The sequence below is a fragment of the Xylaria bambusicola genome, assembly GCF_022495145.1.
Source record: "Xylaria bambusicola strain CBS 139988 unplaced genomic scaffold F5B22scaffold_1, whole genome shotgun sequence".
In the NCBI taxonomy this organism is placed as follows: domain Eukaryota; kingdom Fungi; phylum Ascomycota; class Sordariomycetes; order Xylariales; family Xylariaceae; genus Xylaria; species Xylaria bambusicola.
In genome coordinates this window covers 1,233,320-1,255,548 of record NW_025953554.1, presented here as the reverse complement: position 1 = coordinate 1,255,548, position 22,229 = coordinate 1,233,320, and the positions used below count along the sequence as shown (strand labels likewise).

Genomic DNA, 22,229 nt, shown 5'->3' with positions numbered 1-22,229 from the left:
CAGCAGATCTACCGGACCTCATTGGCCCAGACGTCATCACCTTCGATTCCCATGAAGTTGTTGGTACCTCGAACAGCTGTCACATTCCTTGTGCGGCAATGGGAAGGACGATGGGAAAGACGATGGGAAAGGCGGGAAGCAGTCGGGACAGCACAGATATGTGGGCCTTGGCTGCAAACGCTCTGGTGGTGTCTATAGACTTCATTGGAAGAAACTTGGATTACGTGAAGTTCAGGGGACAGACCAAACGAGGACCGCCTTTTCTGCATTGGTTGCAGGTGAAGGCCCGGATACTCCGATTTGTCCATGATTCGGATAGATACCTGGCATAACGATCATTTCTACGACTCTCAAGTGTTTGGGAGGCAGTTGGGCTGAGCGTGTCTTCTCTTGTATATGAGAATTACGGGTGGGTAGGTAGGTAGATTGGTGCAGAAAATGAGGCACAAGTTGGCAGAAAAGGGGCCTGTCTCATCCCAACGAGGTCGCAGCTGATTGGTACGGTAGGTCTCCTCAAAGGACGATATGAACACGATTGATCAGAAGGATGGAGTTTTCACATGTTTCTAAGAGTCATTACGCATAAGGTTCTCACGCTGTGATCGGTAGCCAAGCACATGTGATGTCGCTTACGAGGATGAGTCTTTGAACTCAAAGACTACCTCAGTACACGGTGAAGATACTTGACACCGTAAATTCACGTTCAATGTTCCAAGACTGTGGTGCGGTGATCTTCCACCATTCCGGTACCCGCATATGTACCTGTGTTAGTCATCTTCACTAGTCCAAATCAAGAAAGCTACCTACCTATCTAGGTACAGTGTGCCCACGTATATCAATAAAGCCCATTAAGAGCGCTAGGAACACTAACAAGATCGCTAGGACACAGTATATTTATATGTATAATATGTAGATTGCTAGGCAGGTAGGTACTTACCCATAGATGCCCCTACACCCATTAATATACCCCATTGGGTCGAAATGGAGGTATTGAGACAGGTACGTGCTAAATACATCATCTTATATTTGTACTTACTTAAGTAGGTAACTTCAGTGTTTACTTCCTGTACTCCTGTTGACCGACTCGAAATGCATCTTCAAGAATCAAGATCCAAGCTGCAAGCACCCGTCTACAATTGATTACTGAAGAGATTTCGAAACGCCTATAGTGTCTTGCCCAGATACTATTTTCAAAGTGACGCTTGTCTCTTATCTATATATGCACATGCCTAACCGGACAAGTGAGGAGCCTGATCCTCCTACTCCCGATGAGATCAATAAGCTTCGGGATGAGCTACGTTCTCTGAGCTTAAATGAGACCAGCGGCTTGGATGAAGACGCGATTGAAGAACTTCTTTCCTTGCCACCTACTCTTTTCTTCGAAGCCGTCCGGAACCTTGCTCTCGCGTTTGGGCCCCTGTCAACCTTCCCGGCCCTCGATAACCCATTGTAAGTCCAGTCCAACTGTGGGAGATGTATTGCTGACCATGCAATGTTAAGCGGTGCCGTTGCTCCCCACGATACCCCGCCATCCAGGCGACCAAACCCTGTCCTTGATGATGGTGTAAGCTCTCTAGAAGATGCTGTGGCTGCACTGGATGGCTACAATAAACTGCTCGAAGAGAAGGTGGCCAAGTTCCGCGTTCAGTCCTCTCGTAGTCTTGCTACCCTAAAAGAAGCTTCTGAGTCAGACCACGACACCAGGGCTATAAATGAGATGATTAATGAGACAAGATTACGCAAATTACATCATATGCAAGAGGTATAACTGTTATGATATGTTCCGTTTTCGTCCCCTGATGTAACTGACAGAGCCCTAAAATCAGATTGATTCCATAAAGAAGACTCTTGATTCGTACGATGAGAAATATTCTTCAGGGCATAAGGAGTATAACACTGCATTCTGGCGCGAGATTCTCCTCCTCAACTCCCACAATCCTTCCTCAGATAAGCATAACTTACCAGCGTTGACGGACACGTCATTCTGGAACGAGTATGACTATATGCTTCAAAATATCCAGCGATGGAGAGATCTAGTTGGTACAGACTCTTCTAAAGCAGGTGAAGCTACTATCAATCGTGCCGCACAGCTCACGAATGGGTAAGTTATATTTCCATATGCTCATGTCTGCCATTACTTACTCAGACACAGCCTCGTTTATGTAATTACTCGCCGCTGCGAGACACAATTAGCCACTGTTTTCTACGAAAATCTCATAAGTAGTCTGAGACAACCCGGAGAGAAAAAGATAGAACATGACGACGCAGCGGACATCATTAAGGACATAGATGAGCTTTGGGAAGAAGTTGTTCCTGTAGCGGACATGTCTGTCTCTGCTCAATTTCTTCGGCCTATATTCACCCTGTACAACGATTGGGAATCTTCAAAGAACTCTCGTATTGACACCATGACAACTTACGTAAGAACCTCTTTCACTATATCTATGATTATAATTATCATACTGACCTAGAGAGAGCAGGCTACCGGGGTCATGAGGTTCATGAATGACAGGCTAGATGTCGTTGCCAAGCGAGCCCAGGCTCTTGTTCACCATCAACAGGCGCTGCATAAAGTCGCTTCGCTGCGTCGACATGATGAGATTTCAAGCGCAACTGCGACGCAAACGTCACACATATTATCACATAAGCCGCCGCCGGTATCCGAGAAGGCCCCCCAACAAGAGGATTTACAGGCATATATGCAGCTTTACGGTGTAGTCCCTACGCATGCCGATGACCCCTCTTCAAAACCAACTCCATCGCTACTGGACGAATACGTGCAAAACCGTGCTCATAAAGGCGACGTCCTTCTTCATGACCTTCACAGAATATTCGAAAAGGGCGCTAAATCGAGCTTGACGGATCGAGAACTCGGTGGAGAGTTATTACTTGAGTCACTGCTTGCCGACAGTGCTGCTCACCCTACAAAGCCAGGAAGCGTATACAAGGACACGCAACTAGAGGGATCGATAGAAATGCTTCAAGATCAGGCAGAACAGGTCAAAACTATTTTCAACGATCTGAAGATGGACGGCCCGGCATCGGCCCCAGAATACGTGGCTCAAGCATACCGACAGATAACTGATCAGCTCAAAGGCAAGGGAAGTCCGAAGACAGACTGCCCTAAACTTGAGGAGTTCCTACAGAAGTGGGGTCATTAAGAAGTGGAATTTGGGCGACCCCTTTTTTGTTAAGCTACTACTTGATGATTCTGTATGAATGTTCGTGATACCCAATTGAGCGAATCGACTAAGCTTGGGCTTGCTGTCTTTATTTTGCCATGATAGTATATGCTGTGATTGGGCCCCTTTCGCAAGTTGAACTTGCTAGTTTCTTGGGGTGTGCTCTACAATTGATCAAATAACCTCTGCTCATACGTATAAGGAACGGACATGGCCCAGGACAACACGACAAGTATGTATCAGCACTGGTGCATAAATGTGTGTAGATCATCTACCTTGCTCATGTATTTCATTTTCCACCTTATTGCATTATAATTATGTCAATTACAATGACTCTTCATTTATCATACGATACTTGATATGTCGCCGCGTATGAGTCTGTGGCCGTCATAAAGGTCTATGCCAAGTCGCAACGAGGACCTTGTTGTCTGGCTTGGCTGCGTAAAGTTAGTTGATAATGATGAGAGCAATACACGTATGAAAAATACCTATGCTGGTAGATGGAGAAAGTTAGAATGTATTGATGACGAAACAATAACATTGTCGGCAGGATGGTGCCGAATTCATACTTCAAAGGGGCCATTGCATCTGAGACTCTTTATCATAGAATACATATAATGCCTACACGAGGTGGATAGGCTACACCCTATTTAGAAACTCATGAGAATGTCTAGTTCACTGCTGTTGAGTAGATCAGCTGAGAAATAATCGAGCATGAAGCGTTTTCATCGACGTCCCGTAAATGTTTTGCGCGATGAAAACGGAATTAGGATGGCTCTCTGCGCGATGTCTTTGTCATCCTTTGCCGACCATCCCTTTCCAGCGCAAACTGAGACATCACAAGGTGGGCTACTTTACTCCGAGTTACTATGCTACGAGCAGTAGTCACATACACAGCTACAGTTTCAAATGATCCAACTACGCTGTGCAGCATGCAGCTGTATTGACGTAGAGCGGTGACCTAGATTGAGATTTTACTCACCTAGCACGATACAAAATCAGGGAATTCGGAGCGCGAATACACTAGATACAATAAAACGATAGACAAGTAGGTATGGGGCGGCTGATGAACGCCGAAGACAAGGTAGCGTCGAAGGTTGAAGCGATTGTAAAAATTGCCGCAGAAGTCGCCGCAGAAGTCGCCGCAGAAGTCGCCGCTGAAGTCGCCGCTGAAGTCGCCGCTGAGGTTGGGTCGTCGGTATGTACATGGCATAAGCTCAATGGGTCGGTTGAAAAGGACCTGTACTGACGAGCTTGTAAAGCTCACCACACTCGAACAAAATACTAGGGAAACCTTCTGGTGGACGTCTTGGGCAATCGTCGTGGTGCTGGGCCTCTTCATCCTGCAACTACTAGTTAGAGTACGTGCTCAACTAGTAAAGCTCAATACCTACCAGGTCAGTACCCTACATCCTTTACACCCTTTTGCTCAAGATCACGTCTGGTTATTGAGCTAATCATCCGACTAATTATTCATGCCGTTACTTCTCAATGGTAATCACTGACCTCGAGCTCTGAAATAGGACGCTTTCCATCGGATGTGGCTCGAAGACAGAGCGAACGACGAGAAAACCCGAAATGAGAGGCGTGAGACATATGAATGCCCCGACTGCGCGCGTAAACGCGCGAGCACGTAGGCTTTACCCCTAGTATTATTGAAAGAAAGCGAAAAAGACCATAATGCTGATGAATGATTAGGCTCAGCAATAGAAGATTACCTGAGCGTTCTCGCTGATCAAGCGGACGATATTCCGGAGGAGGGGACGGATGATTATCACGAATTTGTGGAGGATCTACGAGAAGAGATGCTGCGTCTGAGGCAGCAAACTTAGAGGCAACATCGGGGTCCCCTCAACAAGGCAACTAATGATTGGAGATAAATGTACAACAGGAAAGACGCTCGGCAGCATAGAAGCCGCAATTTCGCAATGCGATGAATTGTATGCAATGACGAGCATCACGAAGCTTGTAGCTGAACATTGGCCCGGGAAAGCGTTTCACATGTTCGTTTGCTCGAGTAACATCGGATAACCTGACACCGCGATTGGAAGGAAACGAAGGGGTGAAACATGACGGCGAAAGGTGGATGCAACCTGGGGTAATTGAAGCGGTGCATGGCTCAGCCACTATGGTTTCGCTAACCGCAAACATTTCCCAAAGGGTTTCCCCTTCAACAACTGGTAGGCGGCATAAGTAAGTAGTCAAAATCTCGAAACTTGTTTGAATCGGTGCAGCAAGTGAAGCGCTGGATCAAGACCGGCGAGAGGATAGCCACGTAGTAGTTGGTGGAGGTTGCTTGATAGTAGTCCCATGAAGTGTTGTCAAAGCTACCGTTTCACCATTTGGAGGCCGTAGCAGACAAGCATATTTTGCCTTGTGTTGGCCTCGAATGTTGTTTGCTTGCAAGATCTAAGTAGGTAGCTAAGCTTGGTGCTGTGGAAGATACCGTTAGTAAACGCATAATCGCTGATTGTATCGTGAGTTTCGTTTCGGTTGCCCAGCCATGATCTGCAAGCATAGCAATTGGACCGTATACTTGGTAGTTTCTCGAAAGTTGCGCTCGGGACACCTGGAACTAGTTGTCTCGCTACCGTCCGCGAGACAAGAATTCGCGGGAACTCCCAGGGGAGATCCCCGGCGATCGTTTACCGTGGGGTAACAATCCTGCGCCTTCAAATGCGATTCGCTCGCCGGTTCTCACATACTACACAGTATGTCTCGCAATATCAGATGAAGTCAATGGTCTTGCAAGGCGGTAGATGCCGAGCATAGCCACAACACTTCAACAACGTCGTGACAGTTGATAGAGAAGACTGGGACGAATGCCTCAATCATCATGTCCACATCGAACGCATATAAGGCTCGGCGCCGCCGCCGAGGAGCTCAACAGTTTCTTCTTCATCTTCATCCTCACATCTACACTCATAATAGCATCTCTTCGCCCGGTTTTGCGAGATAACCCTTGATTTTCTCTCTTTCTTTTTGAATCTTCGCTTCAAATCCCGTTTAATATCACGACCGACTGCCCTGGAGGCCATTTTTTCACGCTATACTTACTCATTGCTATCATTTCAATACCTCACCATAAAATAATCAAAATGCGTTACTCATACATCATCGCTGCCTCTGGCTGCCTTTCCATGGTCTCCGGTCATGGTTTGGTCACCTCTATCCAAGGAGCAAACGGCGTCACCATGCCCGGCCTTAGTGGTAAGTAAATCTCTACTACTAGTCTTATAACATTCCCACATTCTTACATACTAACACGTCTCCAGTCGCCGATGGTACTCCACGTGATTGCAGCAGCAACGGCTGCGGCTCTCAAGCAGACACCGCCATTATCCGGGACCGAGAGCTTGGCACACAGAGAGCTAGTGCTCTAGGACGCACTCAAGGCAACGGTCCTATTGATGCCTCACTCATGATCGCCAACTTCATGGATGCCTCCGCCGGGGCCCCAACCAACAACGGCGCCGCGTCATCCGCTGGCGTCGAGGACGACCTCTCGGCTCTCAAGGGAGCCAAGAACAACAACAAGCGCGGCTTCCTCGATGGCCTCTTCGGCGGTGGTGCCGGCGGCAGCCGCAACCAAGGCACGAAGTCCTCGAAGCCAGTCGAGGACTTTGTCGCAGCTTCCGCAGGACAGGGCTCGGCTTCGGGACTGCCAACCTGCAGCGACGACGGCTCGATCACCATGACCTTCCGCCAGATCAACCAGGACGGCGCTGGCCCACTCACAGCCGACGTTGACGGAACCTCTGGTGGCACTGACGTCAATGCTTTCCAGAATGCTCAGGTTACGCAGGATGTCCCCGGCCTCCCATTCGGCGGTCTCTCGCTCGCGACTAACACCGACTTCCCCGTCACGGTCCAGATGCCCGCAGGCATGACCTGCGACGCTTCCGTCGGCGGCGCTGACAACGTCTGTATCGTGCGCGTCCGCAACGGCGCTGCTGCCGGCCCCTTCGGTGGCTCTGCGGCTTTCACGCAGTCCCCCGCTGCCAGGAAGCGCGCCATTGCCTATCGCCTGAAGAAGCGCTCCGCGGCCGATATGTACCAGAACCGACGCCTGCGTTAAGTTCTGAGACGAGGGGAGTTGGGCGCACTCAGCTGCTCGGGTAGAAGGGCGGGATCATCCGCTATGGGTTGATAGAAAATGGGTATATATAGGCTGGTCATCAGCGACGGCCTGCTGGCAGGGGCCTTGGAAACAATACGCTAGGTTGTATATAATGTGGAAAACCCTAAATGGAGAGATTGACTTCCCTCAAACTATGTACCATGAACTGTTTGCAGTGATGCGATAAAGTGACATTCATGTGGTATAGAGTTACTTACCTATTGTATATTCTGAACTCTGAAGCTGCGCCAACACACGATCATGCCTTAATCAGAAGTGGCAATGAAACTCTGAATATCTAGGTAGTACCTAGTGTAATGATAACTCAAGTTGCAAGTCGTCATCCTGATACTAGTACCGTATGCCAGACAATATAGAAGATTTTCGCTTGCCGGTATAAGAGAGCTGCGTGATGCACCGAACCGACTTGAATTATGCTAGGTTGCATATCTTGGGGGTCATGAGGCTCTAGGAAAATGCAGAGCCCAGTTTGCACCAACACTCGTCATCGTCCACAGTCACTCTATCTTACAGTGCTAGCAGGGGGTATCGGCATCGTGGAGGTATAGATGTTCAAGATTTGTAAAGTCAGTGGGCGCCATTCAGCCACACAACTAGGTATCACCACATAGTCTTCCAGGTGTTAAAATTCGACCGTGTATATGGAGAAAGGGAGAAAGACGCTCAACAGAGACACGAATATGGGAAGACGATTTATATTTTAAAGGTAGAAGAGCTCCTGAGGCATGGAGAAGAGCATCTACCTAAGTAGTATTGGAAGTACTGTAAACCGAGGGCATCATGTATATCGGATCATTCTATGAACTGGGAATGTAGATCATAGTTAGCGTGAGGGTACATGTACTTTTATTATCAGTTATTGATAAGTCCAGGTAGGTATCTCAACGTTAATTTAAGCATGTATGGGTACACAAATCTACATGCTCAGGCTACCCCATGTAATTTTGGATACCGTTATGTCCCGCCTTGGTGCACCCAGCGTACATAGTAGAGCAAAAAAGCTTCAAAGGTTCATTGTGTAAAGCTTCAAGTGATACCTGATTATTCAGAATCCCGCCAACTATTTTCGCCACAACTTCTATTCCTCTCCCTCCTCGAATCCGACAATCATGGACTCAGGCACAATCAAGAGCGAAGTTATGCGTCAAGTACGGACGCAATACGCCATAGACAACGCCAAGCAGCTGATCGAGGTACGGAATGATGCTCTTGTCCTCGTGCTTTCGCGGCTCTCGTGTGCCCTCCATTAACCGCCTTGCTCCCACCGCCGTGCCTCTATTAGCTCCACCCAACTGACCAGCTTTCTTTGCTTCTCATAGAAAATCAACGAGCACTGTTTCGAGCGCTGCGTCTCCAAGCCAGGCACCTCATTATCGAGCGGCGAACAGACATGCTTCACGCAGTGCATGGAGAAATACATGGCGGGATGGAACCAGGTCAGCACGACGTATATCAGCCGGTTGCAGCGGGAACAATGAAACAAGCCCACGACGAGAAATTTAGGTCAGATCCCTGCAGGATTTGCATCACGACACGACTGGATGAGATACCATTGATGTATTTCCGAAGGTATAGGCGGAACAGTACAGCTGGAACATGAGGTATTTCGAATTCGTTTTAGATCTCTGCATTGTTTGGCAACAATTGTACATCACAGGTGGACAAGCCGCGGGATTGATTTACGATGAATTGCCCTCGTCCCTCAGCCGTGGAAGGAAAAGGGCATCTTTAGAGTGTACAACACAACTTATATCAGCATTAAGACATCGAAAGGAGACTCCCTTCTCGGGTTGAACGGGGCCTACAGTCTTCATTACGCTAGGTATAAAATATTTATGACTTCAGAACCCCTCAGTCCTTGGCGAGGCCTTTCTTTTTCTCCTCCTCGGCTTGTCTCTTACGCGCTAGATATCTCTCCTTCGCACTGGAAATATCCGTCTCTGTCTTCCTACTCTTGGACGCACGCTCGACTTTATGCCGTTCCTCCTCCTCCTGCTCCAGGGATCTCTTCAGCGATTGCTCCAACTGGGCTTCTAGCATGCGCGTCTGCCTCTCGCGCATTGCCTGCTTGCCTCCTGAACCAACAAAGCCACGAGAGGGTTCCCTCTCGTCCTTACGATCCGGTCCTTTTCGTATGTTTTGCGGCTCGGTCTTTTTCTTGGCGCCTAAATTTAATCCACCCTTAAGGAGTTCTCGCTTATCAACTACTTGTCCATCTTCATTGATCGCAATGGTCCCGCCCTTCTCGTTGATTTCACGCGCCATATCAGCATCCGTCTTCGCTTTCTCCTCCTGCGCGTCATCCTCGGGCTTTGGGCCTAATTTGGCGCGTTCTTCGGCAGCTTTCACAACCTCGGCGTGCCGTCGGTCTCCCTTTTCTAACAAGTCTTTGTAGAAAGCTGTCATGCCACCGCCCTGATTTTTCTGGGCCTCCCGTTCTTCTCTCTCTCGCTCTTCTTGTTCAATGCGCCTATTCTCTTCTTGTTGCTTCTTATATGCCTCCGTGACAAATTTCTCCATTCCTGCGTACTCCTCACCTTCTTCCTCCCGCTCTCGCGCTATCTTCTTCTCTTCTGCGATCAACGCGTCGCGCTTCCGCACGGCTGCAGACGCGATCAAGTTCTTCATATATTTGGGTTTCCGTTCGGTGTCTTCTTGCGTGACCTTCTCTTCCGGTTTTAGGGAATCGTAGACTGCATCGTAGTCATACACCGAGGGATCCAGCTCCTCGGCAGCTTCCCGATGTCTCCGCGACTCAAGCGCGCTTGATAAGTCACCGTAGACTGATATTTCTGGATTTTTTGATTTCAATTTTGGTGGTTGACTGGGCGGACCGCTTTTTATTTTTGAGGCTGGCTTCTTAGGTTTTGAGTCGCCCGAGCGCGTTTGGGGAATATCATCATCGTTAAATTCGGTGATTGTTGTGGTTTGCGGGCCAGTAGCCTGGTTTTTCGTGTCATCGTCCGAGTCGTCATCGCCGCCAAACATCGGTTTCCGCTTCGGCGGAGGAGGTTTCGAGGCACCTGGCTTTTTGGCTAGGTTCAACCCGAAAGAAAGGCCTGGCTTGCTCATTTCGGAGAAAGCAGTTGTATGGATCAAACTGTAGTAAGACTTTAATGTGAAATGAGCTTCGCGATGAAGATGCTTTGGGAACTGAGCAGAGGTAACCAGCCAGCCACTTACAGGGATACTTAGCTAGCATGGCATGCATGTACTGGTACCTGCCTAAGAAGCCCCAGTTAATTGGCTAGCATAACCGCGAGTTATCTCCGAACCATAAGTCTAGAACCCTCAAGTTTCAAACGTCATCGCGACTACCAGTCCAAGGAGCTTCAATGCAATTCAGCGTCCCTGACATCAAAATGAATTTGCGATGACAACTGTGCCATCGTCGCCGAAGAGGCGCCATATACTATCCTCCATCAACCCAGAGAAGCGTCCGATTTCTCCAGAGATAGAAGAAAGCCACCAACTTCACGGAGCCCCACAGCGGGAACCCCGCGACAGCAATGAAGAACAAAGCGCGGACACTACGTTAGAGGGGACAGCGAGAAAGACGACCAAGTTCCGCTTCAAATCCAAACGCTCGCGCTCGCATCGGTCCTCTCGCCATGATGACCCTGACCGCGATCGCGCCCGTAGCCCAGATGCAGAGTGCGAGGATAACCAGGATGGCGACCCTACTTCATCCCGACGCCATCGCAAACACAGACATCATCGGCACCACCGCCACAAGCGGCGACGCACTCGGTCGCGCTCACCCACGCCTCCAAACCCACACGAACCACCACCCCTAAACGCCGAGGCCGCATTTCGCGAGTCTCTCTTCGACGCCATGGCCGACGACGAGGGCGCCGCGTACTGGGAGGGTGTGTACGGCCAGCCTATCCACACGTATAGCCAAGAGCGGCCCGGGCCAGAAGGCGAGCTCGAGCGGATGGATGACGACGAATACGCGGCATACGTTCGGCAGAGGATGTGGGAGAAGACGCACCAAGGTCTGCTTGAAGAGCGGGCACGGCGAGAGGAGCGGCGGAAGCAAAAAGAGCGGAACGCTAAGGAGACGGCACGACTAACGAGAGAAATGGAGGCGAGTCTGCGCAGGGGAGAGGAACGGAGGGCGAAGAGGGTGTGGAAGGAGCGCTGGGATACCTATATCAAGGCTTGGGACGCGTGGGATGGCACGTTGGAGGGCATGGCTTGGCCGGTGCAGAGCGGGCGGCGCGAGGTTATAGATGGTGGTGCCGTTAGAGAATTTCTTGTCATGGGTATTGACCCTGTTGAAGTCGGCGAGGTAGAATTCTTGGCCAAGTTGAAGGACGAGCGCGTCAGGTGGCATCCTGATAAAATCCAACAGAGACTTGGTGGACGGGTCGACGAGGCCGTACTGCGAGATGTCACGGCTGTATTTCAGATTGTAGACAAGTTATGGACTGATACCCGCTCTAAGCAAAAGGCTAGGGCACAATGAAGCGTTTGATTTCGGTTGCATATTTGATTATTGAACTAGTTAGAGCTTTTACGTTTGAAACCGCGATAGGACACTTGTTATATACCACTATTGCTACTCGATACGGAATTTACAATTATCATATAGGCATGTACAGATCGTGAAGATGCCATGAGGACTTTCTCTCGGAAATGGCTAGGCGAGTCCCAGATGTTATGAATAGATGTCGAGTATGGAGTCAACTGCACTTTGATTGTGATATAGCAGCAAAGTACACAATACCAGCAACACCAAGTCTATCTATTTATTTAACTCATGTTGTACTGTGATAAGATCTATAATGGCAATAGTCTCTTTTAGCTACTACTCCAGCTATCATTGACCCGATCCTAGTTCTATCGCCCTCTTTGCGATGTTGAGAGACACTTTAAGATAGTCAAGGCCAAGGCTGAACTGGCACAACTCTGTTAGCTTAGGCAATGGTAATTATAAAGCCGAGGACCAGTATGATCGATCTCCGTGGTAATCATCGCTTAAGCACGGGGCAATCTACGCAGACATGTGATACGAATAATCTTGCGTAACAGCATGGTGCTTCAAGCTTTAGGGTCCGTAGTGGCTGACAAGCAGGGGTTGAGGAAGGCAGCATCTAGAGCTTTGCGTAAAAACCTGAGTCTTAAGGCCTTTTAGTTTCACACATCTTATCAAACCACCAGAGCTGTTCCGGTTGTAGTGTTATTCGGAGAGCTGCGCTGTAGGTATAACATATAACGTGCAGTTATGACGATTGAGAGCCGGTATTGTTCAGAGTCTTATGGGCGTGCGTTGTGGCTACTGTATATTGCAATGAACGGGCATTTTGTGGCTAATCCGCCGTATCGGACAGTCGTCTCAATCAAAATTCAGCTCCGCCATTCTTTCGGTCATGCTTTCATCATTCAAAGCACTCCAGCTCTGCTGAACTTCCGACACCAAACTTTGAAGGGATGCCTTAATGTTTTGTTGAAGGATTAATGGAGCCCCGCGGGATGTACCATTTAGTAATGCTACTGCTAACTCCAGCAAATCAGTATAAAAGTCAAGATACGAACGATCCGAAATACCCGCCGCAGCCTTGGCTGGCTTGTAATCGCATTTTGCAATGATTTCTAGCAAATCGACCGAGCCAGGATGAGGCCGTGAGCTTTCATCATGTTCTACTAGAATGTGGAAAGTCTGCACAATAGCAGAGCCCCGAATATAGTCGCCAGTAGATAACGCCGTATCCTGCCCAGTAAGAATTGCGCGCAGGTCGGGGTATAGGCAATGTGGTAGGAGGTCACTGTTATGGAAAGCTTCGCGGCCATCAGATGTCTGAAGGATACCTTCAAGTGCTGCAAGGATCGGTAGGCGCAACTCAGGTACGTCGGTAGAAGACATATTCATCTTGTACAGTTCGGTGAAGAGGTCGATGAGGCCAGCAGCTTGCGACCTTAAGGCTTCACCATCGTCATCACGGAGCCAAGTGGCCACGAATCGGACTGCCGCCGGGGTTATTGGATCCTCAAATATACTCCGCCCAGAACTCTGCGGCGATTCTATGCCACGGGAACCCGCTAGAAAATCATCCCAGCGATCTCGAAGATACTCCATCACATCACCAATTGTCTTAATAAGATCTTCGTGCAGCTTCAGAATTCTCTCTGGCGTCAAAGCTTTCTGCATGTCTGTGTCGTCGGCAGCAGTGATCAGGAAACCAACAAATGAGGTCATGATGTCGAGAGCTGCAGCAATTCGGCGTGATAGAGAGGGATATTCTGTAGTATTGACTTTAGGTATTAAGAGATGCAAGGTAGAAAGAATATCTACTTGTACCATCTTGATGAAAAGGTATGCGATTGGCCTTGGGGTATCTGGATCGTCAGAGAACAGAGGTTTCGCGGCCTTTTCAGAGTATGCAGCCAGAAGAGCGGCGGCACAATTGATATAGGCTCTCCGACCGTCTGCCGTCTGCTTATTAGAGGCCATATCGTGTATCAATCGAGCCACAGGTTGAAGCCATCGCAAATCCAATGGCCTGAGCTGTAAAAAGAGTTGTTAGTTATTCTGGGGTTGAAAGTAATGACTCGGCATATCGTCCTCACACCAAATTTGGACACAAAGATCTATTGCATCTCGCTTAGATCGATGCTCATGAGGAATAGACTCACGTTAGGATTTAAATTTTCGAAGACGAGTGCGATGAAATCGAGGAGTGATGTTGGAAGTTGACCTTTGAATGACGAAACAAATAACAGAAGAGCTTTATCGATTTTCGACCTCATCTCTTCCACTGGAGCAGTAGCACTGCCATTGATCCAGGCCCAGTGGAAAATGGAGAGGACAGTCTCATGCTGGGGCGCAATCTCAATCAATGGTGCCCAGCTGTTAACATCAAGATGAGCAAAGCATGTTGCGCCACCCACAGCTTGATCAGGGGCTTGCTGAACAAGTACGTGGATGAGGTCGACTATCCGCCGCGTAGTCTCTTCGGAGCTAAGAATCAGTCAACATGTGCGTCTATGATGATATTGGACGAAGAATATTCTGAATATACCTATAGAGTACAGCGTTTGCTAAATTCGGTATACGTGCATAGAACTTCTCATTCGAAGCGCAATCGTTCAACAGTTTGGTGAAAGTGTAGATGACAGCAACAGCCACGTCCAGCATATCCCCCGACTGTTTTCGTTGCTGAGAGGCCGGGTGTGATCCCGTACGGATCAGTCGATCGAGGAACCTCGGCGATATAGAATTCCATAGTTCTATGACTTGTTCATGTTGTAGATCCGAAGCATGGTTATCAAGGGTGGTCTTCAAGAGAAGCAGGCCGACGAAGCGTGAAGTATCATCTTTGGCAGCAAGCAATTGATGTACTTTTTGGACTTCTGGCTCCATGGTGCAAGACGTTGTTCGTCGTGGCAGCCCGGCTCGTGGTAAAAGAAGGAATTCAGAAGATATAGGCTTGTTATTTTGACATTTTATATCATCAACCGTTTCTTTTCGCTTGATATTGAAATGTATAAGTCGAATAGATATCTCGGGTATGCTTTGCAAGATACCCAATTACACAGTGCCTGAATCTTCTCTGACTGTACCTAGATATGAGTAGGTACCGGTACCTGCTAAGCGTGCCAATGCCAATTAGACCCCTATCATGCAGCATCCCTGTCGCTAATGACGCCTGTTGGATCTCCACTGGGATTCACTAGCATCAGCCAGCTGTCCAGGCGGGATAGATACTCGATACTGTATGAAGCTGAACAAGAACTCGGAGCTACACTAGCTACCTACCTACTTACTTACTGAATACTACAAGGCTTATTATAATACCCAAAGTTAGCAAGGGGCTAAAGATCATGAATTAAACCGACATGGCATTTTGCATCGCGACGCCCTCAAGATGGCTAGCAATAGGAATTTCATGAGTTTTCGCGACGACGAGGCGGCAGAGTCGTCATCATCATCGCGGTCGCCCGTCGAATCCCGACAACCTACCGTTCGCGACGAGCCCGACCTTGATTTCGACTTCGACCAAGATGATCCCAACGATGCAGCCCGCCATGTGTTGGGGGATGATCCCCTGAATGGTGACATCGCCGATGTCCCCATGTCTTTCAAGCGCAAGCAGAAACCATCGATATTCTCCCAGCCTGGTCGCATGCTATCTGCCTTGACAGGCAACCGTTTCGGGTCGCGCGCTTCGGCCTCAGGCCACTCATCGACTGGTACAGAAACGCCTACATTACTCCAAGATATTGATTCTAGGCACCGCGAAGATGAGGCCTTCGTCCCGGGCAACGCACCAAAGGACGGCATGCCTCTAGATTGGTATGCCGAGGGGCCGGGAAGGAGAGTAGGCTACGAGGATCTGACGGCTATCGATTGGATATTTGAACACACCAAAGAGCGGCAGCGCCTTCGTGTCCTCTACTCGAGCGCGACTGGATTGATAGGATACATACAGCGGTTGGCAGACTCCAGCCAGGTATGGATTGTTCTCGTCTTGACTGGTTTGGCCGTAGGCACTATAGCGGCGGGAATCGATGTCGTGTCGGAGTGGCTTGGCGATCTCAAGACTGGCTACTGTGCTTCCGGACCTGACGGCGGCGCGTTCTATCTCAACAAACAGTTTTGCTGTCTGGGCTACGATAAAGGCGCTCAATGCATGGGTTGGAAGCCGTGGGCTGCTGCCCTCGGCATAGGAACGGTGGCTGGGAAGTGGTTCATAGAATACTTTTTCTTCTTGTTATTCTCAGTAAGTTCCACTGCCAGGTTGCCTTATATGACTCTTACAACTAACATTCGTCAAGATTACATTTGCTCTCAGCGCAGGCTTTCTTGTCAAAGAATACGCGATATATGCCAAGCATAGTGGTATACCCGAAGTCAAGACGGTCTTAGGGGGCTTCGTTATTCGCCGCTTCCTTGGCGGCTGGACTCTGGTCACAAAGTCACTGGGTCTGGTGAGTCTATTGCAAGTCATAGCTGGTATATCAACTGATTGATTGCAGTGCCTAGCTGTTGCGTCGGGTATGTGGCTAGGCAAAGAAGGCCCGCTAGTACATGTAGCATGCTGTTGCGCCAATTTATTCATTAAAGCATTTCCGAATATCAACGGCAATGAAGGTCGGTATTTCTCTTGTTTTTAGATGAATCAGAAGATTGACATCTTCTTAGCCAGAAAACGGGCAGTTCTCTCAGCTGCCGCCTCATCTGGGATATCCGTTGCCTTCGGTTCACCCATCGGAGGCGTCTTATTTAGTCTCGAATCACTTTCATACTATTTTCCGGACAAAACTATGTGGCAGAGCTTCGTATGCGCTATGACTGCCGCCGGAATACTTCAAGCCTTGGACCCTTTCCGGTCCGGTCAGCTTGTGTTGTACCAAGTCGAATTCTCTACAGAGTGGCACGGGTTTGAAATAATACCTTTCGCCATGCTAGGAATATTAGGTGGGATTTACGGCGGCCTTTTTATCAAGGCCAATATGCGCGTAGCGCAGTGGAAGAAATCAACACCCTGGCTCCCGGGACCCTTGGTTCAAGTTGCCATCATCGCCTTTCTTACCGCCCTCATCAACTATCCAAACTTCTACATGCGAGCCCAGGCTTCCGAACTGGTCTCCTCACTTTTCACCGACTGCCGTCTCGTGCTAGATGACCCTTTTGCACTATGCAAAACAGGCGCAGCTTCTGCTAGTACTATTGTACTGTTAATATTCGCCTCTATCCTAGGCTTCTTCCTCGCTGCCGTCACGTTCGGCCTACAGATCCCGGCGGGAATTATTCTCCCTTCCATGGCAATTGGAGCATTATTTGGGCGTGCTGTCGGTATTATCATGGAAATCTGGCAGCACAACCATCCCAATTTCTTCATATTTAACACGTGTGATCCAGATGTGCCATGTGTCACGCCGGGTGTCTACGCTATGATCGGGGCTGCCGCGACATTAGCTGGCGTCACACGTCTCACTGTTTCCATTGTCGTTATCATGTTCGAGCTCACGGGCGCCCTCACTTACGTTCTGCCCATTATGATCGCCGTGATGTTGTCGAAGTGGGTCGGCGACGCCTTCTCACGGCGAGGTATCTACGAGTCGTGGATCCATTTCAACGGGTATCCGTTCCTCGACTCCGGAGACGAAGGCGGTGGCGCGCAACATGTTCCCGATATCACTGCAAGTCAGATAATGACGCAGATAGAGGATCTCGTAGTCCTTACCGCTACAGGGCACACCATAGCCTCGCTCCGCACAGTCCTGGACTCCTGCGTTTACCGCGGATTCCCCGTCATAAGCGATGCCCGCGACGCCGTGCTCCTAGGCTACATATCGCGATCCGAGCTCGCCTACAACCTCGCGGCTTGCCACCTGCCGCCCGAAACCGAGGCCTTCTTCAGCCACCAGCCCCTCGCGGACCCGCGCTCGACCCTCGACTTGCGCCCGTGGATGGACCAGACGCCCCTTACGCTACCCAGCCGCAGCTCCCTGCACCTTGCCGTCTCATATTTCCAGAAGCTCGGCGTCCGCTACGTGCTGTTCAGCGACCGCGGCGTGCTGCAAGGTCTACTGACTAAGAAAGACTGCTGGTACGTCCTCAACGGCGTCGAGGAGACGCGGCGGACCGCCACTGCCAGTGGTGCAGATGGCTCCAGAGGCGTAAGCATCCTAGCTAGCAACGGCGACGACGCCGAACAGAACGATCTCCTCACCGGGAGTCGCAATAGATTCCCCGAGTCCCCGAACGACGACCGAGCGAGTAGCATATTATAAAGTCCCTAATTCAAGGGTGGGCTGGCTGTATAGTTATTGTTGTACATATCTATTTGTGTTTGGGATAGATCTTGGCAGGGCGTCGGGGAAGAACAACATATTCTATTTTTCTATTGAAACGCGATAATGCTACCTACCAGCCGACATGCTGACATCGTGTTATTTGCTTTTCGTATCGATCAGTCACATGAGACATGTCGCTTTTCCTTATTCGGTTTGTGTATTTCACGTGCGTAAACATTAGACTCGATGTCTTTCTTATACGGGTTGTCGAGTTAGCAGTCCAGGGAGAATAGAAGCTAGAACAGGGAGCCGGGGAAATTCGTTGATAAGCATGCACCGATGCCTATTGTCGACAGAAGGACTTTGGCATTACACGTATCGCTCTAAAGCTTTTCAGCGCCGGATCATACGAGATTCTCATAGCTTGTGTCGCATCGTGCACAGTCATAGTAGAAACGTTTCGCTCTTAGGCGATTTCCATGCCATAATCAAGAGAAAGGGCTTTACCCTACCACCGCGCTGTATTTACTGCCATATAGAAGAAAGAAAAGTAAATATGATATAATACAGAGCCGCCATTAAACGCCGAAATCTAGCTTCTGTTCAGTTGCCCATGAACCCTCGATAGTGAAAAAGGAGCCCGAAAGGAACAGACAAAGGGTATCATTCCTGCCCTGGCCACCGATGATATTTACTTTAAACTCCTTCCAATGCAGATATTATTACCATAACCATACGTAGTTCAAATGCCAACCCCAGAGAGACTCGGCCGTCTATAAGCGACTTGTTCAGTTGGCAGCTCATAACCTAGCTGCTCTCTGATACGAAAATCTAGACGTGGAGGAGGTGAAAGCAGCCTAGTTCGTAGTTCGGCATATCCAGCGCGTCTTTAATGATAAAAGGTAGTGGGTGCCGTCTACTCTGTTGCCAGTGTCTAACCAGCACGGGGGCTTTCCTTCATCCCAGCGCCACCACGTCTTCACCACGTAGGTAACACAATGGATAAATCATTTTTGCTTGACCTGAATTGGCCAACGTCACGTATCAGCAGGCCGCTTACCCTGTTTCGTCTTGGTCATCACTTTCAATTCAAGGTGATAGTATGTCTTGGTAGGCTTTTTCGCTCCTTTCAATTCGACTTTGGATCTGCAAACAGGGCATGCTCGTTTCATGGTGTCAATATGCAATGAACTATGTAAACACTCTGAGCAGAAGAGATGGCCTGGAACGAGAATGTCAGCAACCATTAGCTTGGGCAAAGGACACCGACGGTAAAGTTATATTGATACACATACCACAATGGGTGACGGTCAGGGCAGTCGTATCATCCATACAGATGACACATTGAAAATTGCCGATTTTCACCCGATTATCTACTTTTGGCGCCAGAATCTCGGCGGGAACCTCAGTCGCGTTGGAAAGGTCGATTGTTTCCAAGTCACCTCCTCCACCCAAGTTTTGTAGATCGTCGTCATCGAATGGAGATGACTGGTCATTACGACGACATATTGAGTCTTTCCGTCTTGCCTTACTAGGCCGACTTGTTGGTGATGTAGCAGCAGAGGGTCGTCTTTTTCGAACACCAGAATCCGTGCCACTGGCGATGCTGCGTCTCCGAGTCGCCGGTGGCATCGTTGCTAGCGGTATTGAGGGATCAACGCCAGAGTTTGTAGTTTCCAAATCAGGCTCCCGCTTGGTTAAATCAACTGCTCCTCGATTCGGTATCCGCCTTCGAGTTGAAGATGGTGGCATGTCTCGGCTGGCCGTCGTCCAAGCAGATCTGCCAAAGGGAGATAACACGATCGGCGAAGGGAGATTACTCAGAGGTGGTAAAGACGGTGACGAAAAATTCTGGGTGGCCAAAGAATTAAGATATGGATCATCAATACTTTGAGCAGCCGCAACGGCTCGTGGAGAGCACTGGGCTTGAGGGATAGAAGCCGCTGGTCGAGGATTGACGTTGCTCATATGTAACTGAGGTACTGTCGCGGGCGTTGTGGCGAAGGAAGGCACCCAGGAAGGCACAAAGGGGAAAGGCTCCCGGCTGTTACCCTGAATGTCTGGCGGTGTTTGGGGCAGATAGTTTCGTGTATGCCCGTAGAAAGGATATCCGCCAGCGTAAGGGAAAATGCACCCAGGATGGAGCGTTGGTGGTGGTAGTAAAGGCGGTAATGGAGGAGCCGGCGGCGTGAGCAGTGGGGGCCCCAAGGCGGTAGTAAGAGGGGCACCGTGATAGGCACCGTGACATGTGCCGCCGATATGAAGCAAGGGAATACTAGCGGGATTCGGAGTTGTAGCAATAGGCGTAGGTAAGCTATCTCCGACGGTGGCAAAGAACGAATCGTTGGCTGGTGGACTTAGTAGAGGGCCCAAAGGGTATTGACTTGGAATGGCACCGTTGAGTATCAGGTTTCGTGTGTTAGGATTGCCAAGAGCCGTGAAGTAGTCGTAGATTGCAGCACCGCCGTTGCCGCTAGTCTCGGTGGCTGTGTCTGAGATGGTGTTTGTGTTTGTGCTGACGATGGCAGCTGTGTTAGCGGCGGCGACGGCGGCTGATGTAGTATTATTGAAGTCGGTGGTGGTGGTGGTGGTGTTCGTGATATTGGTAATGTTGTTGCCGATGTTGTCGCCGCTAAATGTAAGACGGCTGTTGGATGCAATTCGATGGTCTGGAAGTGCTTCATTGGCGGCAAGCGCCGGTATTTTTAGCGTTCGTTCCCAATCTCCAAATCACACGAGAGCCAAAACAGTAGGAAGCGAGAACTTGTTGTTGTTGTTGTTGTCGTCGTCGGCGGCGGCGTCGTAATCTTCACTTCGGAGAGGGAAGCCAAGACAGAGGACACGGGTGTGGAGTGTGGCAGACGAGCGCAAGAAAAGGACGGTAAAAAAAGAAATTGGATGGCCGCGTCATAAACGAAAGACAAGAAGGGTCACGACAACGCAGGTCGAGCAAGATTGATGACGAATAAGATAGACAAAATATTAGATACCTCTAGAGGAGCCGCACCAGGTGGCCATAATGTAAGATTTTCTAGATTGTCAATAGTGACAATCCAGAACGCATGCGGGATGGTGACTTCCAACCTAAAACCGGCCTACTAAAGGTACGTAGAACTGACTGTTGGCGGCGGCGAGTTCCAGCGCGCTTCGGCTGTCGTTGCTGCTGTTGTTGCTGCTGTTGTTCTCCAGCTGGCCAAGCACTGACTAAAGCACCTAGCCAGGCACTGCGGGGGCCTAGGGTAACAGTTCGACAGGTAGGTAACAAGTAACAAGGTAACCTTGGCAGCGATTGGCGGTTTCCGGACTCGGCGTCCTTACTCGAAGAAGCTCGCACACTACATGCGTAAGTACCTATATATATGAGTGAGTGATGAGTGCGAAAGATACCCTGATCTATTTCTCTGTCAGTAACTACCTGGTTATCCTAAGTAGGTTTTAGGCAGGTATGGACATGATCGTAAACCACGAAGGGAGAAAAAAAAAAAAAAAAAAAAAAGAGGAGAGAGCACGGCAGAAAGGGAGAAAGGGAAGGGGCAAGGAAAGAAGCCAAAAAGGGAAGCGAGGCTTGATCTCGGTAAGCCTCAAATGCATATTCACCTCCTTAAAGATAGCTCAGTAAACTGACTGTGTTCTATTTTGTTTCTCTTGTAGGCTCATGTGGCAATTGACCGTTGAAGGGAATGTCGGGAAAATATCGAGGGAATGTTTACATAGCCAAGTATCTAAGTACGCAAGTAAGCAAAGTAGACAGACAGTGAAGCAGAGAGGTTGCGTGGTTACGTAAAGCAGAAGCAAAAGGGTAGCGCTGGCAATGATAATTAATAACCTGGAATAAGAATAGGTATCAAGACATAGGAGATCAGGAAGCAGAACGCCGCTCGCACATGCAGGCAGGCAGGCAGAGCCTCGTACGGTCAAGTTGTGTGTGCTCACGTTGCACCCGACGGTTCTTGTGACAGCTCGAACAGATGCCCACGGTAGATATATATATATAAAAGTAGGTAGGTACTCAGACCGACCGACCAGAAACCGACCTGTGTTGCTCAGACCAGCGACCCAAATATTATTTACAGTACCTATTCGACCATTTCGTCCAACTTCATCTCATTGAATGTGGCAGACACTAGAATGCAATGCTCAGTGGGTACCCGTTCCTATGG

At 49.3% G+C, this 22,229-nt stretch overlaps 9 protein-coding genes across 9 annotated transcripts; 6 read left to right on the top strand and 3 right to left on the bottom strand.

The window, feature by feature from the left end:
• Window positions 1-1,021: 1,021 nt before the first annotated feature.
• Window positions 1,022-3,371, top strand: F5B22DRAFT_16465 (uncharacterized protein). The gene is made up of 5 exons (XM_047969268.1): window positions 1,022-1,449; window positions 1,501-1,762; window positions 1,827-2,101; window positions 2,153-2,420; window positions 2,481-3,371. Exons 1-5 carry the CDS (start codon window positions 1,220-1,222, stop codon window positions 3,159-3,161), a joined length of 1,716 nt encoding a protein of 571 aa, XP_047836423.1. The 5' UTR covers window positions 1,022-1,219; the 3' UTR covers window positions 3,162-3,371.
• Window positions 3,372-4,236: 865 nt separating this feature from the next.
• On the top strand, window positions 4,237-5,014 carry F5B22DRAFT_641004 (uncharacterized protein; the record flags this gene model as incomplete). The annotated part of the gene is made up of 4 exons (XM_047977927.1): window positions 4,237-4,380; window positions 4,445-4,543; window positions 4,706-4,769; window positions 4,881-5,014. The coding sequence occupies 4 exons, from the start codon at window positions 4,237-4,239 to the stop codon at window positions 5,012-5,014; spliced, it is 441 nt and encodes a 146-aa protein (XP_047836422.1).
• Window positions 5,015-6,280: 1,266 nt separating this feature from the next.
• On the top strand, window positions 6,281-7,260 carry F5B22DRAFT_641003 (cell surface protein; the record flags this gene model as incomplete). The annotated part of the gene is made up of 2 exons (XM_047977926.1): window positions 6,281-6,392; window positions 6,458-7,260. 2 exons carry the CDS (start codon window positions 6,281-6,283, stop codon window positions 7,258-7,260), a joined length of 915 nt encoding a protein of 304 aa, XP_047836421.1.
• Window positions 7,261-8,227: 967 nt separating this feature from the next.
• Window positions 8,228-8,988, top strand: F5B22DRAFT_16406 (Tim10/DDP family zinc finger protein). The gene is made up of 2 exons (XM_047969263.1): window positions 8,228-8,516; window positions 8,643-8,988. The coding sequence occupies exons 1-2, from the start codon at window positions 8,433-8,435 to the stop codon at window positions 8,799-8,801; spliced, it is 243 nt and encodes an 80-aa protein (XP_047836420.1). The 5' UTR covers window positions 8,228-8,432; the 3' UTR covers window positions 8,802-8,988.
• Window positions 8,989-10,546, bottom strand: F5B22DRAFT_16407 (coiled-coil domain-containing protein 55-domain containing protein). The gene has a single exon (XM_047969264.1). It carries the CDS (start codon window positions 10,393-10,395, stop codon window positions 9,175-9,177), a length of 1,221 nt encoding a protein of 406 aa, XP_047836419.1. The 5' UTR covers window positions 10,396-10,546; the 3' UTR covers window positions 8,989-9,174.
• Window positions 10,546-12,229, top strand: F5B22DRAFT_16401 (uncharacterized protein). Its single transcript, XM_047969262.1, has one exon. It carries the CDS (start codon window positions 10,697-10,699, stop codon window positions 11,792-11,794), a length of 1,098 nt encoding a protein of 365 aa, XP_047836418.1. The 5' UTR covers window positions 10,546-10,696; the 3' UTR covers window positions 11,795-12,229.
• On the bottom strand, window positions 11,994-14,849 carry F5B22DRAFT_583315 (Neurochondrin-domain-containing protein). The gene is made up of 3 exons (XM_047973354.1): window positions 14,349-14,849; window positions 13,963-14,287; window positions 11,994-13,834 (listed from the first exon to the last, which is right to left on the bottom strand). The coding sequence occupies exons 1-3, from the start codon at window positions 14,687-14,689 to the stop codon at window positions 12,665-12,667; spliced, it is 1,836 nt and encodes a 611-aa protein (XP_047836417.1). The 5' UTR covers window positions 14,690-14,849; the 3' UTR covers window positions 11,994-12,664.
• A 159-nt stretch (window positions 14,850-15,008) lies between these two features.
• Window positions 15,009-18,573, top strand: F5B22DRAFT_583314 (chloride channel). Its single transcript, XM_047973353.1, has 4 exons — window positions 15,009-16,049; window positions 16,105-16,257; window positions 16,306-16,420; window positions 16,472-18,573. Exons 1-4 carry the CDS (start codon window positions 15,195-15,197, stop codon window positions 18,064-18,066), a joined length of 2,718 nt encoding a protein of 905 aa, XP_047836416.1. The 5' UTR covers window positions 15,009-15,194; the 3' UTR covers window positions 18,067-18,573.
• Window positions 18,574-21,130, bottom strand: F5B22DRAFT_583313 (uncharacterized protein). Its single transcript, XM_047973352.1, has 3 exons — window positions 21,060-21,130; window positions 19,365-20,747; window positions 18,574-19,291 (listed from the first exon to the last, which is right to left on the bottom strand). Exons 1-3 carry the CDS (start codon window positions 21,085-21,087, stop codon window positions 19,107-19,109), a joined length of 1,596 nt encoding a protein of 531 aa, XP_047836415.1. The 5' UTR covers window positions 21,088-21,130; the 3' UTR covers window positions 18,574-19,106.
• Window positions 21,131-22,229: the final 1,099 nt, after the last annotated feature.

Coding starts and splice junctions, on each gene's coding strand:
- F5B22DRAFT_16465 (XM_047969268.1), top strand. CDS start 1,220: ATGCACATGCCTAACCGGACAAGTGAGGAGCCTGATCCTCCTACTCCC. Junction 1,450..1,500: donor CCGGCCCTCGATAACCCATT/GTAAGTCCAGTC, acceptor TGCAATGTTAAG/CGGTGCCGTTGCTCCCCACG. Junction 2,102..2,152: donor GCCGCACAGCTCACGAATGG/GTAAGTTATATT, acceptor ACTCAGACACAG/CCTCGTTTATGTAATTACTC.
- F5B22DRAFT_16406 (XM_047969263.1), top strand. CDS start 8,433: ATGGACTCAGGCACAATCAAGAGCGAAGTTATGCGTCAAGTACGGACG. Junction 8,517..8,642: donor ACGCCAAGCAGCTGATCGAG/GTACGGAATGAT, acceptor TGCTTCTCATAG/AAAATCAACGAGCACTGTTT.
- F5B22DRAFT_16407 (XM_047969264.1), bottom strand. CDS start 10,395: ATGAGCAAGCCAGGCCTTTCTTTCGGGTTGAACCTAGCCAAAAAGCCA.
- F5B22DRAFT_16401 (XM_047969262.1), top strand. CDS start 10,697: ATGACAACTGTGCCATCGTCGCCGAAGAGGCGCCATATACTATCCTCC.
- F5B22DRAFT_583315 (XM_047973354.1), bottom strand. CDS start 14,689: ATGGAGCCAGAAGTCCAAAAAGTACATCAATTGCTTGCTGCCAAAGAT. Junction 14,288..14,348: donor GCAAACGCTGTACTCTATAG/GTATATTCAGAA, acceptor ACTGATTCTTAG/CTCCGAAGAGACTACGCGGC. Junction 13,835..13,962: donor TCGAAAATTTAAATCCTAAC/GTGAGTCTATTC, acceptor CTCTTTTTACAG/CTCAGGCCATTGGATTTGCG.
- F5B22DRAFT_583314 (XM_047973353.1), top strand. CDS start 15,195: ATGGCTAGCAATAGGAATTTCATGAGTTTTCGCGACGACGAGGCGGCA. Junction 16,050..16,104: donor TTTTCTTCTTGTTATTCTCA/GTAAGTTCCACT, acceptor ACATTCGTCAAG/ATTACATTTGCTCTCAGCGC. Junction 16,258..16,305: donor TCACAAAGTCACTGGGTCTG/GTGAGTCTATTG, acceptor GATTGATTGCAG/TGCCTAGCTGTTGCGTCGGG.
- F5B22DRAFT_583313 (XM_047973352.1), bottom strand. CDS start 21,087: ATGGCCACCTGGTGCGGCTCCTCTAGAG. Junction 20,748..21,059: donor CTGGTGCGGCTCCTCTAGAG/GTATCTAATATT, acceptor CCGCCAATGAAG/CACTTCCAGACCATCGAATT. Junction 19,292..19,364: donor CCTGACCGTCACCCATTGTG/GTATGTGTATCA, acceptor TTCTCGTTCCAG/GCCATCTCTTCTGCTCAGAG.